We start from the raw sequence: 20,218 nt of genomic DNA, 5'->3' as shown, positions 1-20,218 counted from the left end.
TCCATCAAGATTGGAGGTGCCTCCACCTTTGAGGCACCTCAATCTGTAAAATATCGAAAAATGACGAATAATGATAAGGGAATTTTTCAAAATTTTTTTGGAATTTTTCGGAGATCGTATGGCTCAGATTACGGGGATAAAAACGGGGTCTGGGGAAAACATGTTTAGGTTACCCCATTTAAACGAGGAAAATTTAAAATTTTCTTTTTGCTTTTCTTTTCTTTTTTCTATTTTCTTTTTCTTTTCCCTTCTTCCACGTCGTGCCCGATGACTTTCCCAACCTCTCTTCTCTTCTCTTCTCCTCCCCTCATGGTTTCTTCTCTTAATTTTCCCTTACCGTCGTCGCCGTCAACCCGATGATGCCCCTGTGACACCTTGTCACCTTCTCTCCCTCTGCCCTAGCAACGACAGTCGGCCGCCGCCCTTGTGCCGAGTTCTTCTCCTCTTCTCGCGTCGCCATCTGTTCTGTTGCCCCGTCGAGCACCGGCGCAAGGACTTCTCCTCACCGGCACAATCCACTGACCGGTCACCAGGTCCCTTCCCTCTGTGCCCTCCGTCGAACCACCGCTGTACAATTTCGGCTGATTTCCCGTGCCCTAGGTTGGGTTCACAACCGGCCACTCCCGATCTCCTCTCGCCAGAAGCCGAGCATCGCAATCCACCGTCGAACCAGATCCATCGGTGCCTGTACTCTCTTCCTCCCCACTTCAGATTTCCTCTTCCTCTCCTGATCCATCGCCACCGCTGGTTGTGATTGGGGGAGGAGAACAAGTATCAGGAGGGAATCCCTATTCCTTCACAGCAACATTTAGGATCTTCATCGAAGGGTTGTGGGATGGCATGGAGAGCTTCCTCTTCATCAAAGCAGCCACTGGATCCTTCACGGAGTGGCTACATATTTGGATTGGGGTATGACGTGTTTGGTATCAGACTTGTAAGGATCTGATCACACTTTCTGTATTAGTATATCGTGCTTAATTGGTTGATCGACCTTTGTAGCTTCAGTTATTCCTATTGAGGGCGATCCTCAGATCAGGTCACTGTTTTTCTGATCGCGAATCCCTCTGGTCGTGAGCCATCAGTGAACATTATCGGATAGGTGAGTATTGGCTTAGGTAATTGATTATGCTTATTTCAAGTCCTAATTTGAATGGATTAGTAAAAATTGATTGAGGAGTTAGATGATCCAATTAGGGTTTATAATTGGATTTGGATTTATGTTAGCTTCTCGAGGATTTGATTTAGCTAATTTATTTATATGTAATTAGCTAAATCTGTATATCATCTATTACTGGACTTTGATTTGAGACGGTGTCCCGACGAGGGATCTATTGCGGATATGATCCTTTCTATTGGAGGCGGGTACCTTGACTTATCTTTGATAATGTCATGTTGATATGTTTAGTAGGTTATAACCTTTAGTAATAATTATGTTCGTCCTTGTTTCGGTATGTCACTACCGGATACCTGTTACATGCTTGTTTCCTCACCTGTTATGCATTTTATGTTGGTACCCACATGATTATATATATGCTCATAGAGATAGTGACATACCATGCCTTATTATGTTCAGGACCTAGGTTTTTATTTATACCATACTTGACTTGTGTACCTTAGATCTTCGGATCTAACCATTGATGCTAGAGTACACATTTTATATATATATGTGGATAGGCTCAGGATATTGCCATGCTTAGTGTCATGCATCATCTCGCATGATTGCATGCTGTTCGATAGTCTGCTCCATTATTGTCGAGCACATCGCCAGTTACATGGATCTGCACACACCACCACTCATGGGTTAGTGGTATGTCAGGCAGGTGTGTGACAATTCTGCTGTTAGGCTCCGTTGGTCCGGTGACTCAGCGTGGTAGCTGGCAGACAATTCTGCTCTGTTAGGCTCCGTTGGTTTAGAGACGCAGCGTGGTAACCGGTAGACAGTTTGCTCAATTTAGCTCTGTTGGTCCGCTCATGGGTAGTGGACGCAGCGTGGTAGCCAGCAGGGATCCCTCCCCGTCATCATGTACCAGGAGATGAGAGCATTATGCTCCCCCACTTATGATTTGGGATAGGAGGATAGGTGTACTCTGACATCCTAGGGGGCGGTAACCCTAAATTAAAATCATGGTGTCGCGAACCGGGTAGAAGTCTGGATGGGTCAAGGACCGGACATCCAGCATGAAGACCGGAAGCTTAGGACGCTAAGCAAAAGTCTAGTCAGTCTGGAGGACCGAACTGGCAAAAGGTAAATCTCCTGAGTGGAGTAGGTGAGGGCGCGTTCCCCGTAAAGGGAACAGTAGGCGTCAGGTCAACTTAGGATTTCCGGTAGGAAATCCGAAGTCAGACCCGGACAGTCGGGAGACTGTCAATATATTATTTACCTTGACTATTATGTGCTAACTTTGTTTTGCAGGGTATGTGTTTGGGACTAACACATTTTGTAGGAGCAAAGGAGCATGTTATACCTCGGATGAACAGTGTCCGAGGCGCCTCCATGGAGCTTGGAGGCGCCTCGGGTGCAAAGCTGGAGCTGGCTGCGAAGCAGTGTTGGGGGCGCCTTGGATGAAGATGGAGGCGCCTTGGAGTGGCTTGAAGGCGCCTTCAACCAGATAAGTTACGACCAGTTCTGTGCTGATCCACGTGGGCGACTCGAGAGGCCTGGAGGCGCCTTGGACAGGCTTGGAGGCGCCTCCAGCAGTATATAAAAGAAGCTCTCGAGGCAGCACTCAAGGTATTCAATTACAAGCGACCTTTCTACATCCTGCTGCATAAGAGACGCCCTGAAGTGTTGTTGCAAGTCCCCGACGACCCGAAGCTCCGAGATTCTGATTATTGTCGTCGGTATAAATTTTTATTATTGCACTTATTGTAATACATATTTGTAAACATTTTGCGCGATATACTTGTTGCCCACAATAAGCGATCAACGATCGCGGGCCTTGGAGTAGGAGTCGCCCTAGGCTCCAAACCAAGTAACTCCTAGTGTCTTCTGTGTTTGTGCTTATTTCTTTTAATCTTTCCGCTACTTTATTCTGAACGAGTTCTACGAATACGAAACGAGTGAAAGCCACAAGCGCTATTCACCCCCCCCTCTAGTGCTTCTCGATCCAGCAGAAAGGACTCTGTTTCCCTTCGTCTCCTGTAACGCCCAACATCTCCCACTCGTCCAAGCTAATCCATAAGGTTATATGGTCACATAGACCATGTCAGCCACATAGACTACAAGGTGATCATGTCACGAAGACCAGAGCAAAATTAGTCACAAAGACCAAATAAGTCACGTAGACTTTATGAGGATCAAGTCACAAAGACTAGAGCAAAATTAGTCACAAAGACCAAATAAGTCACGTAGACTTTATGAGGATCAAGTCACAAAGACCAGAGCAAAATTAGTCACAAAGACCAAATTAGAACATTCATTCCATATATCAGGGAAAATGGTCCGTCCGACAGTAAGCACACTGAGCATTCAACTGCTAAGAAGATTGTCACACCTTACTTAGCTGCTCCATAGAACGAATCAGAGGCATAAATGTCCATAGAATGAATCAGAGACATAAATGGTTTGCCTTTACCCCAGATTAAATTATTTACATCATTATGAATATCTCTAATCCCTCATATTGACTATATGTCAAGAGTATGTTCAACATCTCCAATCAAACAAATTATTCACAATTATATTTTATGTACTGAACTAAAAATGTAACTGGTACTAGTGAATAAATGTCACAGATGTAAATCAATCTTAATCTTCATTTTTAGCTAGAATCTATTCATTCTAATCAGTCGCTTTCCTAGTTATGTTTCATATACCGAATCATCCATAGCCAATAGAAAACATGCTAAAGTAGCAGACACTGATCAGAACTTCAAGTAGACAGCTAAATAGTCACTTATGGTAAGATCAAGATTAACTTGTAATCTCAAGGGTCTCACATAGTAGAGAAGCAAGGATCCATTCTCCTACTACCCTTCTTGTCGCCATAGCATATGTGGTATGAATCACATACTATGATGTTATTCTCTTTACTAAAAAGAACGCATGTTTTTCTCAAAGTTTAACATCGTACAGATTTCGATCTAGACATACCTAATGTCTAATCCTGAATTCAACATATGAATTCTAATCTGGCCTTTAAGCAGATTCAGTAAATAGTGGGTGCATTTACTCCAATCATTACACAAATGATCTCATCTTGACACATTTATCAAAGCGACCTTAACTTATGGGTATGTCTCTATTCACAGCTACATAAGCTGTCCCATAAGCAACGGTCTTACCTCTATTTGTACTTAACAAATAGAGATGATTGTCCATGTGAGTGGACTAATCTCAATCTGCCAACATGCTTATCGAGACTTTTATTCGAATGTAACAAAGACATATACACTGAATAGATCATGACATTTTTCATTTATCAAAATGTATTTACAATTAGTTACATTCTTCAAAGTCCCAAAGACTTCACATGTTCATGAAATGACTCTTTAGTCAATGGCTTAGTAAAAGGATCAGCAAGCATATTTCGTGTAGAGATGTACTCAAGAATAACTTTTTTCTTGTCAACAATATCCCTTACAAAATTATACTTAATTTCTATATGCTTGCCTTTGTTGTGATATTTGGGATCCTTGAAAAAAGCTATCGCAGCTTGACTGTCACAATACATTGTAACAGGACTCCCACTATCCTCAGCAATCTTCAGATGCTTCAGGAACCTTCTTAACCAGACAGCCTCTTGCACAGCTGCTGCACAAGCCACATACTCAGCTTCCATTGTCGACAAGGCTACACAAGCTTGCTTCTTGTTGTTCCATGAGATGGCGCCACATTCAGCAAGAAGACATAGCCAGATGTGGATTTTCTGTCATCAAGGTCCCCTGCCCAATCTGCATCTGAGTAGCCACTTAGGCTCATATATGATCCTTGGAAATAGAGGCAATAATTAGTTGTTCCTTTGAGATATCTGAATATCCTCTTCACCGCTTTCTGGTGTCTCGATCCTGGGTTTGACTGGAAACGACTAACTAAGCTAACAACATAGCTTATATCAGGACGAGTACACAACATAGTGTACATCAAACTACCAATATCACTGGCATATGGTTTCTTCTTCATTTCAGCTATTTCCTTAGGAGTCTTGAGATACATACTTTTGCTCAAAACAGTACCTTTCGCTATAGGCGTTTGTTTAATGTTGCAATCTGACATATTGAAGTGTTGTAGCATCTTAGTGATATAATCTTCTTGAGACAAACCTAAGAGCCTTTTTGATCGGTCTCTAACAATCTTCACTCCTAAGATGTACTCTGCTTCTCCCATATCTATTATGTCAAATTATGATGAAAGCAAACTTTTGACTTCTATCACACACTTTATATCGCTTCCAGCTATTAGCATATCATCAATATATAATGATAAAATGACAAACTTTTCTTTCTCATTTCTTTGGTAAACACAATGATCCTCATTGACCATTTCGAAACCATAAGACAATATTACTTCATTAAATCTTATATTCCATTGTCTTGACGTTTGCTTTAGCCCATATATAGACTTCCGAAGTCTACATACTCTTTTCTCTTGGCCTTCAGCAACATAACCTTCTGGTTATACCATATAGATTTCTTCGTCAAGATTACCATTAAGGAAAGCCATTTTTACATATATCTGATGTAATTCCATATCATATTGTGCTACTATAGCTAGGATGACACGTATTGACACAAACTTCACAACTGGGGAAAATGTCTCTTCAAAGTCAATACCCTCCATTTTGGTATATCCTTTTGCAACTAATCAAGCTTTGTATCGATTAATCTATCCATCTGCTTTCCTCTTTACTTTGAGAATCCACTTATTCCCAATAGCCCTTCGGCTTGGAGGAAGATCGACTAAATCCCAAACTTAATTCTTCCTCATTGACTCCATTTCTTCATCCATTGCAATTTTCTATTCTTTTCTAACCGGGCTTCTCAAAGATTCCTCAACTATTCGAGGTTCCTCATCATCAACTAGGAGAACCATCAATGCCTCATTCTCAATATCAAACCTTCTCCGAGGAATAATCTGACGACTACTTCTTTAAAGGTTAGACTGTTGAGAAACTGACTCATTCAGTGGCAAATTACTCCCACTCGGTTGACTAGATTCAGGCATCTCCTGATTTGTTGATAAAGGAATATTATCCTCCTCCTCTATCTCATATAGAGGAATTGTCTTATCAACTTCACCTCGTGTTGGGAACTCAGTTTCTAGAAAAGTAGCATCTCTTGACTCTATTTTAGAGATGGTTCCATCTTGTCGCTCACTAATAAAAATATAACCCTTATAAGTCTCAGAGTACCTTATAAAGATACACTTCTTACCCTGGATCCTAATTTTTCATGTTCGTGAGTCTTATCATGAACGTAGGCAGCTGACCCCCAAGGTCTCAGATTACTTAAATCTGACTTTCTGCTTGTCCAACGTTCATGTGGGGTAGATGGAACTGACTTTGAAGACACTTTGTTAAGCATATAGGCCGCAACTAATAACGCATCTCCCCAATAGGAGATTGGCAAATTAGCCTACGTCATCATAGACCTAACCATTTCAAGAAGAGTCCTATTTCTTCTCTCAGCAACCCCATTTTGCTGTGGAGTTCCAGGGATAGTAAGCTGTCTAATAATCCCTTTCTCATTACATATTGTTTTGAATTGATCAGACAAATATTCACCTCCACGATCAGTGCACAAGGTTTTAACCTTACGTTCTAATTGATTCTCAACTTCATTCAAGTAACGAATAAAGCAATCCAATGCTTCAGATTTGTGAGAAATCAAATACACATGACTAAAACGTGTGAAGTCATCCATAAATGTAATGAAATAAGAACTCTCATTTCTAGCCTTCATATTCATTGGACCACAAATATCCGAATGAATTAATTGCAATGGTGATTCAGCCCTGATAGCCTTATCAAATGGTTTTCTAGTCGTCTTTCCAGCAAGACAATGCTCACATATAGACAAGTTAATCTTAGCATGAGTGCCTAAAAGACCCTCCTTAGGTAATTTATTCATTCGTTCTTGTCCTATATGTCCTAGCCTAGCATACCAAATTTCATCATTGACATCAGCATTACTAGTAAGAGCAATGTTTGAAAAATAACCATCATTATTATTTGGTTCTACATCAAGAACCATAAAACCATTTGTTATATAACCATACCCAATTAACACTGAGTTAATTCGAAGTTCCATACAACAGCTATAAAAATTTACATTATAACCTAAATCAAGAAGACAAATGACGGAAACCAGATTTCGTCGAATCTCAGGAGCATACATGACATCATGCAGAAACAAGGTACACCCGCCACGCAGGTTGAGCTTGGAAGTGTCAATTCCTTTGACTTCAATTCTTGCATTATTTCCTACATATATCCATTTGTTGCCAGCTGGTACCCGACGGTACTCCACATATGTAGCTCGATCACGTGCTACGTGGTTCGTTGCTCCTGAATCCTTTTAGGCTCAGCACACTCCCGAGCAAAATGGCCCTTCTTGCCACAATTGAAGTTGTTGGAACCCCAAGGTTATTTTTGGTGTGATCAACAAGTTAAGTTAGGTCCTGTGTGTTTCTAACCTTGTGTTTAAGTGTGCAGGAGCTTAGGAGCACAGGTAGTCGAGTGGAAGACGCAGCTAGCGAGAAGGACGGCACGCGGTGCGTCCGAGGGATGAGGTACTGCGGAAGAGTACACCGGCAGGCGAGAAGGAAGCGTGCGGTGGTTCCGAGGGACGAAAGTCGGAGCGGAAGACTGGTCGAGGAGCAAGAGACACAGCTAATAAGAAGGATGGCACGCGGTGCATCCAAGGGACGAAGACTGTAGATGAGTACGTCGGCGGACGAGAAGGAAACACACGGCGATTTTGAGGGACGAGAAGCTGGAGCGGAAGCCCATTCGAGAAGACCGGAAGTTGGGTTCGGGTGAGCCCTTTTCCGGATGGCTGAAATCACCCAAGCGAGCAGATCCAGAGTTGAAGACCCAGACCAAGGCGACTAGAGCCGGAGCAGAGGACTCGGACCGAAAAAGTCAACCAGAGTTGACTTTTGGGTCCGGGGCGCCCGAAACGTACCGGGGCGCCCGGAACGTACCGGGGTGCCCAGAAGTCCATCTTTGACCAGATCAAGTCTTTCGCGATCTGAACGTTGGGGGATAAAGTTTTATCCCCCCCAGGGCTCCCGGAACCCTTCCAAGCGCCCCGACCAAGGCTATAAATATAGCCTTGGTCTAGAAGCTTTTAACAACTCAGAGCAATTCATTTCCAATGCTTGTACGCTTCAGTTTTAGATTAGCTTCTTTGTTTTGAGCTTTCACTGCTGTAAGAGGTTTCTTCGCCCAAACGAGATACTAGTGTGACTTTCCTTGGATTAACAACCTCCCCGGTTATAACTAAGTAAATCCTTTTGCCTCTTCCTCTCTTTAGTTTCTGTTCAATTTATTTTATGCAAGTGTTTTGTTGAAAGTTCGAGAAGGGTGTTTTTGTTTTTGCTTTATAGGGCTATTCAACCCCCCCTTCTAGCCGGCTGCAACCGTCCTACAAGTGGTATCAGAGCCAAGGCACTTTAGGAGGACTAACTGCCAATCGAAGCAAAGATTATGGCCGGACCAATCATCCACCCACCGAAATACGAAGGGGATTTCGCAACCTGGAAGAAACTGATGCGTATTTTTCACAACAGATTTTGAATTAATTTTAATAATGGAACTTGGCTTTGTAGCTCTAGAGGGTAAGAAAAAATATCAATGGACGAAAAAGGAGCAGGCTGAGTACATGGCGAACGACAAAGCAGAATACCATCTGTTAAACGTTCTTCAGCCACAAGAAGTCAATCGAATCGGAAACTACGACTCGGCAAAAGAACTTTGGGAGAAGTTCCTCGAGTTGCATGAAGGAACGTTCGAAGCCAAGCTCACCAGAAGAGATTTACTTTGCAATTAGCTCACCAGCCTGGGACTTGGGGAAGACGAGACAGTTGCGCACCTGCACTCAAGAATCAAAGAGATCATCACCGGACTGTCGAATCTTGGAGAAAAGGTAAGTAACCGAGATTCGCTAAGGTACGCGTTAAATTCGTTTCCGAGAAATTTAAAATGGGCATCACTAGTAGATGTCTTTTACATTTCAAAAGATTTAGAAAAAATTTCATTAGAAGAATTTTTCTCGACTTTTGAAGTGCACGAGTCAAGATGTGCAGGTTCGAAGGAGCCCAAGAACAACCTCGCCCTCAAAGCTTCAAGAGACGAACCTGAGTCAGAATCTTCTCTGGATGACGAGGAAATGGTAATGATGGTAAGAAGATTCAGGAAACTTTGTAAATCTAGATCTACTAACCATCCGCAGGGGAAAAAGAAAAAGATGATCTGCTGCTACCACTGCGACGAAGAAGGGCACGTCAAGGATAACTGCCCCAAGCTAAAGAACAAGGACAAGGAGAAGGGTAAGAAGTCTATCCAAAAGCGAAAGGCCCTAAAAGCGACGTGGGACAATACGTCGTCGGAGTCGGAAGTCGAGGCATTCTCCGGACTTGCGCTAATGGCAAGTCATCAAGACGACGATTGCGAGTCAAGCTCTTCCGAAATGAGCATCGAGAGCATCGATTAAGGGGGAGCCACGTCGGAAGAAAGCAGCAATTCAGGGGGTGAAACGGAGAACGAGATCGACAAGGTAAGTGAGGTACGATCACTTCCTCCCGATAAACTATTTAAGTTTGTTAAACTATTAACAAAAGACTGTTGCAAATTAGAAAAGGAGATTAAAAATTTAAAAATAATTTTGGCTAAATCTTGTCCCTTAAAAGAATTAGACAAATCAAAATTAGAAAACGAGAAATTGAAATCAGAAAATAAAGATCTGAAAATTCAAGTAGATAATTTGAAAAACTATGCATGCTCATCTAATTTTAGAAAATTTAAAAATTTAAATTGGTATTATAGATATCACCAGGATAAATTAAGAATATTTCAAGAAAATATGTACCTACGAAATATTTAGTTAATCCAGTAGGCTGGAACCTATATTGGGTTCCTAAATCTTGCTTAGTCTAAATTTTAAACGAAATTAATGTTGGATCGAAAGCGCTAGCACTACAAGAAAAAATGGTTTTCCTGACACTTTCTTCATGACATTTATTTAAAAGTGTAGTTGATTTATATATGTCATGACATTGATTAAAAATAAAAAAAATAATAAAATTAAAATCATATTAAGTATATTATTATGACACTTTTAATTAATGTCATGTAATATTTTTTACCCGCGCGCCAACTTTTTTCCTCACTCCCTCCAATAAAATTCTCACCCATCGAACCTTTTTATATCCCTAAGTGTTATTTTCTCGATTATTCCCGTCGACGTCTCTACCGATCCTCCCCCAACCCTCGACGTCTGTACCGATCATCCCCCAACCCTCAACATCTCTGCCCGATCCCCCCCCAACCCTCGACATCCTTGTGCGCCATCTGCCTTGCCGTCTTCCCCGCCATCCGCCCCGCCGTCTGCCACACCGAAGCCTTCTTCTTTCCTCTTCTAGCGTCTCGTGATCAGAAGCCCTAGGTTGCAAGTGTCTATGCGTCGTCTGCCCCGCCATCTTCCTCGTCGTTTGTGACGCCAAGGTCCTATTCTTTCCTCTTTTCATGATCCGAAGCCCTAGGTTGCAAGCTAAGTATTTATGCGTTCTGTTTCTTTTGAAGATTTTCTTGTTTCTTTGAAGATTTTCTTGTTTCTTACTATGATTTTTGGTGGTAAATAGGTTTCTTTGTTGTTGATTTTAGGTGATTTCTATTAATTTCTGTGAAACCACATCTTGCTTTGATACGTTCAGTTTGAAGGAAGTTTTAAGGTTTATTTCAGTCTATCTACCTCTCTTCTCTTCTTTTGTTGACTTGATTTCTTTGTTATTTCTGTTGTATTGTTGAGCTGAGAAGGATTAATGATATTTATAAGAAAACATTAGTTAGTAAAATATCTAGGCTACAAAATTTATGGGATGTTGAGCTTTTGTATCTAGTGTATTTCTAGGCTACATTAGTATATTGCATCTCTGTTGAGCTCTCTGATATTTATAGGATATTGTATTTCTAGGATACATTCAGTGATATTGAGCTCTCTAATATTTATAAGAAGACATTGTATCTAGTAAAATATCTAGGCTACATTAGTGTATCGTTATATCTAGTGTATTTCTGTTATATTATTGAGCTGAGAAGGAATAATGGACATTATATTATGATTTAAACCTCAAGTTGTTTATATTTTCTTCAAACAATACTTGTGTAGATTGTCAAAACATTCAAGGTGCATCAAATAACCAAATAGATGAAGCTTCAAATCAGCAACACAATGATGTACAAGGTATTAGATATAAAATATATGAAACAAACTCTGAGAGTTTGTTGCATGTGCATATTACTTGTAAAATTACAACTGTGTGAATTTGACATTGGGATTCTCTTGTTTCATGGCTAGTCTTTCTTGTTGTAATAGTCACATTGCACGCAGTGGCTTGACATGGCCACTGCCTATCAATCTATTTAACATTTTAATCTATTAGATAATCTATTTGAACTCTATTAACAGCCTTTTTTTAAACCAATCAAGACTCAGTTCCCAAACAATCTATTATATTATTATCACCACCACCACCAAGTAGTTACAGAGTATTGAGATGACTGACATGAACTAATGATGTCATTCACTACTTTTCCTTGCTTTCCATCTGCTTATTCTCTTTCGGAGTAGATGATGGGCATTTGACCTGACAGAAGTTGAGCACTTCGAGCGCATCTATTCGCCCTTCTCTTTGGATGAACAAAGGCTTTCTTCTTCATTTAATTAGAGAAAGCTTGTTCCTACCTAAAGTCTTTTAGTTTATTATTATTGGCGTGTGTTATAAGCAAGACCTACAAATTAAATTAAACAACAAATAACATATTTGTTTTATTCCATTCGAATTAGTAAATTATTTCCTTCTTAATCTTATAGTAAGGAAACAAAGATTCTTTATGTTAATACTTACAAATCTGATCCTAATTTTGTAAGTTTATTTTGCATGCTTAATGATTTTCATTCCCTTTTGTTCTACATTGGCAAGAGAGGTGGTGATTTATAGATTGATGGAATGGACAGTGGATACTTAATTTGGTTGGTTGATGAATTTTCCTATGACAAGTGGTATTACACTGGCCCTTGTTCCAGTGTTTATTAGGCTAAGTGGGTTGGATTATGGGCTAGAGACAATATGTTTTGTCAACTAGAGGTGGCGTGTGTGGTTGGGAGGGGAGTTATGATGCTCACTTTAGCTGCATATCAAGATGAGAGTCGAAACATCCATATTGTAGCTAACTTTAGTGCACCTGTGCTACAGGCTTCTATTTATATGATGCCGTGTTGGTTATTAGTTTATTTTAGTTAAACTTGGAAGTTGAAATACATAAGTCTATGCCTTTTCTCTAAAGGCCTTAGTTGCCCTTCTATTTTCAGTATGATTTCTCTGTGTTATATTTGAAAAGTTCAAGCTGTTCGGTACATCTAATATAGCAGATAATTCATTATTAATGTGGCTCAGACAATTTGGTCCTTAGCTGGTTCTTGATCTTGTTAGTAATATACCATTCCTATTCATCCATCAGTTTGGGATTGTTTGTCTCTTATGTCAAATTCACACAGTTGCAATTTTACAAGTAATATGCACATGCAACAAACTCCGATAGTTTCAAAATATTATGTTTTGATATAATTTGGTGTAATGATTATTTCATGCTTTATTTATCTTATATAACTTGTCTTTGATAGGAATGATCCTTAAAAGTAAAAATAATGGGAAACCTCATTTTCAACTTCAAGACGGGGCAAATACTCAACCACAGATTTTGATTGGCAATTACACAACTCTAAACTCAAAAAAAAAAGGTAACATCTTATTTTATACATCAACACTCTATTATTTTCTTTTGTATAACTCTTATTTGACTTTTTCTTTTATTTGTTATATACTTTATTCAAGTCTATTATGTAAGGGAAATTGAGAACTTGGTAACTAGCGGAAAATGTCAGAACTCTCTTGTTTATGATTTAAAACTCAAGTTGTTTATAATTTGTTCAAACAATACTTATGCAAATTGTCAAAACATTCAAGGTGCATCAAATAACCAAATAGATGAAGCTTCAAATTAGCAACACAATGATGTACAAGGTATTAGATATAAAAATATTTTATTTGAATACTATGGATCAAATTACTAGAAATATTGATTTGCATCAATCATTTTATACAGTTTTACCCTTCTGCATCGTTTGCATCAATCTTTTTACACAGTTTTACCCTTTTGCATCAATTGATTTGCATCAATCTTTTATTACTAGCTCAAGTGTTTTAAAATCTCAAAGTGTTTTTTAATGTCCCATCTCTAATTCGTGCTTTTATTACTAGCTCAAGTGCTTTAAAATTTATAAGTGTTTTTTAATGTCCCATCCCTAATCCGTGCTTTTTTTTTTCTTTTTTGCTCATTTTAATCAATATTGTACTATTCATTAGCTATTATGAGGCTTACTTATTTTAACATAACTTGCAATTTTCAATATGAGGATTAACTTCAGAATATGCTTGATTATAATTTAAAACTCAAGTTGTTTATAATTTGTTCAAACAATACTTGTACAGACTGTCAAAACATTCAAGGTGCATCAAATAACCAAATAGATGAAGATTCAAATCAGAAAGACATTGAGTTACAAGCTTCAAATCATATTGTTGAAAATAATTTTATGGATGAAGAATTTGATCGAGGTAAATGTAATAAATTATTTTACTATATTTATTCAATCATTTATTTCTCTTTTTTTTATATGTAGACAGAGAAAGTGAATCTCCTGATGCTAAGAAGAAAATTAGAGGCCCTACATTTATGAATGACATTTGGGGTTGACCGAGTACGCTGCCACGTATTAAGATCCAATGTGATGGTATGGCACGTCCTATAGGATCCATCACGAGTTGAATTATTCCATGCTTGCTTCACTAAAGGTTGACAGTTGGATTACTTTCTAATCCAGTTAGTTTATCTCTAAAGGTAAAGTCTTTATCTAGTTTTATTACTTTATTATTATATTGAGTTAGTACTTTGTTGATTCGGCATGGTCTTGGGGTTAAGAATATAAGTTAGATGCGTAAATGATTTTTTGTTGTTTATTTTGATATTATTTATTATTTGATGAGCCATAATGAGTTGGAGTTTGCTTTCTTGTAAGCTACTGATGTGGTTTGTGTGAGATTATAGTTATTTTGAGTTAGCCATTTATTAATGTTTTGTAAGCTATGTTTTTGTGTGAGATTTTTTAGGTCTTGTTCATTTTCTGCAAAAATTTCATTCTACTGCCAATTCACTTGTATTGATAAGTTAGAGTTTGCTTTCTTGTAAGCTATATATGTTTTTGTGTGAAATTAAATTATCTTGAGTTAGTTATTGGTTTTGTGTATGTGTATTGCTGCTTATTGTGAGAAGTTGAGAATTCAGTTAGATTGAGTAATAATGTATAATCTTATTTAGCATAATTGTTGTTGTTGATGGTATATCATATTTGTTTTCATCATAGTCTTCTCTTTTTGCATTGTTAGATTGGATGTTTTGTCTCGATAAAAAGTCTATTTGGTTCGATGAAAATTGTGGCAAAAGGAGTTGTTCGTAGTATGAATCCAAATACTGAAGTTGGAAGATAGGTGTTGGGACCAAATTAGTGTGAAATACAAGTTCTAGTTGTCCTAGAATGGGAAGAAAGTTTGATTAGGTCATATGATCTTTTACAAAAGTTTGAGGATGTACTTGGAGGAATGATAGCTTGACCTTGTCATATGGTATGATGTGCAATTTTTTAATTAACTACTATTTATTGTATATGTTCATCATGTTATGACACCACTACAAGAAAAACCCTCATAGACATCGGTGGAATAACAACGATTTTAAGCAAAAACCGATGTCTTTGAGTATTTTACACCGATTTTTCAAAAAACCGATGTCTATGAGCGCAGATTTTCGCTCATAGACATCGGTTTTTTTAGCCTATGTCTATGAGCGTCTTTTTTTTTGTTAATGGGCATCGATTTTAACAGCGATTTTTAAAACCCGATGACTATGAACCAAAATAAAATAATATAATTTTTTCACCAATACTTAACCAAAATTTACAACAATTCACTCTTCCCTCCAAACCTAAACCTATATCGCGCCGTCACCACCACTTTCCTCCTCGCCCTCAGCCTCATCTCCCTCTTTCCCTTCCTAGATCGCCCCATCCTCTCCCGATCAGGATCAACACACGGAGCCCTGCTCGTTCATCCAACCACACCGCCGTCGTCCTGGAAGCTGCATAATTTTATTTTCCCCACTCGTAGCTGGGGCAACCAGCGCCATCTACATTGCACCAACCTCCCCTTCGCCGGTCACGAAGACACTGGAGCAATGTTGACCCTCTCATTCAAGGTGGTTTTTTTTTGTTTTTGTCTCCTTCTTCTTCTCCTCTGAAACAGCCGTGTGAATTACTCAACTCTGTGGTCCAGCCATGAGCCATGGATGCAAGCGAGCACGGCCAAGCTTTTAGCTTTTCTTCTTTATCGGTCATGGATTTCGTAGACCGTATTATTATGCTTTTTGGCATCCAATCACTGTCCAGTTTGTGGATAATCTAACAAGGAGCCCCGTGTCCAAGAAGCTGCCGTGGTGAATCGACGACAAAACCAAGCCCAAAGATGGCTCCTTTTCCACCTTTCTTTACTGTCTCCCTTGTCTTTGCTGATCTACCGCCTGAGCGGCCGTCGGATCGCCACCAGTTCGATCTATGATTTGCTAGGGAGGTAGATGTCGCTGCGTGTGGAGCAAGACTACATAGGCTCCTCGGAGCGGGAGTTTTCCGTTGGAGGCGCCGAGGAAGGGGCTCTCAACCTCAGGGCGACGGAGCTCAGGTTGGGGCAGCCTGGGTCAGAGTCGCACCACCGGGACGACAAGGTCGGGCTAACCCTAGATCTTCTCCCCAAGAGCTTCGCCTCCGGCGCCAAGAGGGGGTTCTTCGACGCCATCGATAATGCCGGGAAGTGGGAGTGGGGCCTTGCGGTCGGCGAGGGCGGGTCTGAGGTGGACTTGGTGAAAGGCGGCTGCTTGTTATCAACCTCGGGCCAGGCCTCAGAACAAGGGAATGTAGGGAAGGTGGCAGCTCACTGCGGCGGTTCCATTGGGAGAGATCGCTCGGTGGCTCCGGCGGCGAAGTAAGTTGCTCCGGTTGTGATTGAGACATTGAAAGTTGAGATTTTTGGCATCTTCATATGCATTGAAAGTTGAGATTTTTGGATTCAGTTCCTTTTCCTAGATAACTAAGTTTATATCTTCATAGTTGAAGAAAGATCTTCATAGTTTAGATCTTCAGAAACGAGAGGGAACTCATACAGAGGTTTTTGAAGTTTGAGAAATAGAGATTTTTTGGATTATTGCTAAATAATCTCATACAATTGAAACTTTTTCTTAAATGATATGACTTGAAGAATGTTATGTACTTGTAGTAGAAAGCGAAGTTATTCCATCTGGTCAAGGCTATTGGGATTGAGATCCTATGTAGCAACCATGAGGAAATATAGGATTGAATCACAAGTTCACAAGATTCTAGCCTAATTCAGATCCTAATTAAACTCTAGATTGCTTAGGTCTGTTTGGGTTGTAAGATCTTAAGTTCCATATTATCATTTTAACTCTCATGGTTGTCATCACAGTGGCACATAGCTAAGTCACTGTCAATGTAGGTTATCATCACAGTGGCACATAGCTAAGTCACCCTTGTTGCTATCCTCCATTTATAAGAAGGTTGTTTGCCCATTATATCTCATAATCTCTTGATTTAATAATGAGTTTCTGTATGTTGTCTCAGTCATTGCGTGCTCATACTAATTACTCTTCAATCTATTGGCATTCTCTATTGTTCTTATGTCTTGAAGGGAGCTTAGGTTTTGGTAATTGTATTGCAAGCTTATAGCAAACTTATAAGCTCAATAATACTAAGATCTAGATTCAGGGGTCGTGGTAATAAATCTTGAGCATCATCATTTAACATTTATTGTTACTATAGCAATCTTTAGACAAATAGGACCTCGAGTTTTGCTTCTCAATATATGTTATTGAGTAGAGTTGTTGTATACTATATTTTTCATTTATTTGTAAGTTAGTCCAACTTGTATCTAGCAGGAGCATGGCGCTACTCCTGGAAGAGATGGGTTTCGGACCTGGATAATTTTGAGGAAAAAAGGCAAACCATCATGTATAGAATAAGGAAGCAATGGCCGTGCAATGGTAATCTCTGTAGAGTAATATTTGCAGTTAATGTAATTAATTAATGCTTCAGGAGAGATTGATTCCTAAATTGTTGAATGCATGAGATTTCATAAACCACCTCCGAAACAGAAACAAGAAGAAATGTGTTGGTTATTGAGGCACATGTAAGATAAGAGGATGAAGTTTATAACGTTTTTCGCTCTCAGAATAATGGATCATCTGTACACATTATTATCTGCTACCATCAAATATACAAGTTGATTAAATTTATATGTTCAATTTAAATTCATCTGTACACATTATGTGTCATACCTTCTTAAGACGCTGCTTCTTATCTTCCCCTGAAATATCTTCCAATGTGCAGTTGTACCAACAATCTGCAAATACTGGCCTATCTCCATTAGGGGTGCACACAGAGCTTCTTGGAACTGATGTTGCAGAAGGTTCACCAAGCTGAAATAACACCAAGACCAGAGAATGGTTCATGCTTATAAAATACAGGAACTCATTGTCCATAATTGAGCGATTTATTTTACTTTAACAGATTGCTTCCCAAAGATGACAGTGATCCAATGATTCTTTGCTGGGTTTGATATGAATGAAGAAATTGCATATTTAGTATCCACACTTCTACTTTTTGTGTGAAGGCTTTTACACTATTTGTCTTTAGGTCTCCTTAATAGTTGTAACTAAGGGTTTGATGTTGTTTCTCCCTGTCAAAATGTATTAATTGGCTGCTATATGAAACATGTCTATTTTTTCCTCTAATTATTTCTATTTTAACTAATATATTACTTATTTTTGAAGTACATGATGATTTGTTGTTGACTTGCATACAAAAGAAGAGAAGTTTATTTACTATGTGCAGTTCTTGTTTGTGTGAACTCTTAATCATTTTCTATTTATTTCAGGTTCTTCATAACATTACTGTTGCAGAATACTTTTACTGGAATATGCTACGTGATTCAATAACTCCTATTTTTCCATTGGACTGTTAATCTCTTTTTGATTTTGTGGATAACTTTGCTGCAAACTATGCTCTGAAGAGAGTTTATTATGTCAACTATGCATTGGGGATATCTGGACGCAGGAAACCTTGCTGGCATCTATTATGAACAAAGTCAACTTGACATGGCAATTTTGCATTACAAGCAAGCTATCAATTGTGATTCTACCTTTATTGAAGCTTACAATAACTGGTAAGTTGATAATGGTCTAATATGTCAAAATGTGGTATCCTTCTTTATGGTGAGCCAGGTTAGTTAATGATCGACTTTCTTGCACATTAAAGAGAATGCTTCAAGAACGGCCAGAGCTTGTGGACATTATAGGGTGACTTTTTAATTTGGATATTTTTATTCTCTTAAGTTTTTTTTCCTTGTTGAATAACTTCATTTTAATAATTTTTCCCAAGTCATGCTTTGCTTTACAACCTAACCATCCACAAGCATTGTCAAGCCTTGGCAGCATATACATGGATTGGTAAGTTTAAAAATGTTTGATGACAATTGTGCGGATAGTTTATTTTTGTTCCTTAATGAACTTCTCTTCATGCAGCAACATGATGAGTGTTCCTGCATCATTCTATAAGGCAACTTTAGCAGTTACAACAGGGATATCTGCGCCCTTCAACAACTTGGCTATTATATACAAGCAACAGGTAGAGTACTATATCTGCCTTTTTCATTGCAATCATGTACTAACAACATGTTCATTGCCATCACGCCCTCGCAATCATGCTTGGTTTTTTGTCAAACAGTTGGCTACAGCACTTTAATGTTTTAACAGGATACAGTTAGAATGCCATCTAGATTGCTATGAGATTGAAGTGAGAAGGATCATCAGTGATGGATGGTCGTTGACCATTTAGTGCAACTACCTCTCATTTTAGTGGGGAAGCATCTACATTGGCTTTGACAAATACAGTTTAAAATATTTTATTGGATCAAACTTTTCTTAGGGATATGAATTCCAGTTTACTATGTGGAATTTTTGTAAAAATCACTTCTCGCTTTTATTTCTTCCTTATTCAATCATGAGATTTTTGTCTGTTTATATTGGCAAGATACTTCGGCTAATTTTGTTAATTTGGTAGATACTAGGCAGCACCTACACAGCTACACTGCTAGTTCAACCTTTGCTTCCTGTGTGGATATTCAATCATGAGAATTGCTGCTTTCTTCTAGTTCTTCACAGACTGTTGTTGATGGTCTTGTCAATAGAGGGAACACATTTAAGGAGATTGGTAGAGTTGCTTCAAGGAGATTGGTAGAGTTACTGAAGCAATTCAGGATTATATATGTGCTGTGAATATCAGACCAACTATGCCTGAAGCCCATGCAGATTTGGCTTCAACTTACAAAGATAGGTAATTTCTTCTTTGAATTTGTGCCGGTGTTGGACTATATCAGTATCTTACATCTATGATTCTTCTTTCTATTTATTTGTGGTTGAGATAATTGATGAACGTTTCTCTTTTTAAGCATTCCAATTACTCATCTTGTTACCTTGTGCTCTTATTGCTTTTTCAACTATGATTTTTGGTCTTGATTTACTAATATATTATTTATGTGTTTTTACAGATTACAATTCTCAAGTACTCCAGAGTTGAAATTGATGAAGTGCGGTTCGAGTGGATTGAATGCATGCTAGATTACATTTTAAGTGTGGTTCTACCTTGATGTGTTGTTAAAAGAATGTTCTACCTTGATTCTGATATCTATTAGCTTTTGATGTAAAAAGAATGTTTATGTATTTTATGGATACTGTTGTAAGAAGATTATTTATGTAATTTGTGAATATTTGTGTATTTTATGGATACTGTTGAATGAATAATATTTGTGTAATTTATGTAT

General features: G+C 38.7%; 1 protein-coding gene and 2 long non-coding RNA genes across 7 annotated transcripts; all 3 read left to right on the top strand.

Moving 5' to 3' along the window:
• The first annotated feature begins 272 nt into the window (after positions 1-272).
• Positions 273-14,382, top strand: LOC122043185. 2 transcript variants are annotated; one of them, XR_006129462.1, is made up of 6 exons: positions 273-909; positions 1,000-1,099; positions 11,329-11,403; positions 12,844-12,960; positions 13,712-13,837; positions 13,903-14,382. It is a non-coding gene; the product is annotated as an uncharacterized LOC122043185 (long non-coding RNA). The 2 variants fall into 2 exon arrangements; XR_006129461.1 differs by lacking the exon at positions 11,329-11,403 and having other exon boundaries at positions 13,903-14,378.
• A 911-nt stretch (positions 14,383-15,293) lies between these two features.
• LOC122051620 (auxin-responsive protein IAA27-like) lies at positions 15,294-18,643 on the top strand. Of its 4 annotated transcripts, none has more exons than XR_006131482.1 (4): positions 15,303-15,530; positions 15,608-16,309; positions 17,277-17,381; positions 18,275-18,643. XR_006131482.1 is itself a non-coding variant. In XM_042612832.1 (3 exons), the coding sequence occupies exons 2-3, from the start codon at positions 15,906-15,908 to the stop codon at positions 18,333-18,335; spliced, it is 465 nt and encodes a 154-aa protein (XP_042468766.1). In that variant the 5' UTR covers positions 15,294-15,530; positions 15,608-15,905; the 3' UTR covers positions 18,336-18,643. The 4 variants fall into 4 exon arrangements, 2 of the variants coding, with proteins under 2 accessions (XP_042468766.1, XP_042468771.1); XR_006131481.1 differs by having other exon boundaries at positions 17,728-18,643; XM_042612832.1 differs by lacking the exon at positions 17,277-17,381 and having other exon boundaries at positions 15,294-15,530.
• A 41-nt stretch (positions 18,644-18,684) lies between these two features.
• LOC122043128 lies at positions 18,685-20,005 on the top strand. The gene is made up of 3 exons (XR_006129453.1): positions 18,685-18,845; positions 18,921-19,731; positions 19,946-20,005. It is a non-coding gene; the product is annotated as an uncharacterized LOC122043128 (long non-coding RNA).
• Positions 20,006-20,218: the final 213 nt, after the last annotated feature.

Source organism: Zingiber officinale, chromosome 1B (assembly GCF_018446385.1).
Source record: "Zingiber officinale cultivar Zhangliang chromosome 1B, Zo_v1.1, whole genome shotgun sequence".
Taxonomy (NCBI): domain Eukaryota; kingdom Viridiplantae; phylum Streptophyta; class Magnoliopsida; order Zingiberales; family Zingiberaceae; genus Zingiber; species Zingiber officinale.
This window is presented reverse-complemented; position numbering and strand designations above follow the sequence as displayed.

Excerpts from the sequence above, each read along its gene's own strand:
- LOC122051620 (XM_042612832.1), top strand. The coding sequence starts at position 15,906 with ATGTCGCTGCGTGTGGAGCAAGACTACATAGGCTCCTCGGAGCGGGAG. Across the intron at positions 16,310-18,274 it reads TCGGTGGCTCCGGCGGCGAA|GTTCTTCATAACATTACTGT; the intron begins GTAAGTTGCTCC and ends TATTTATTTCAG.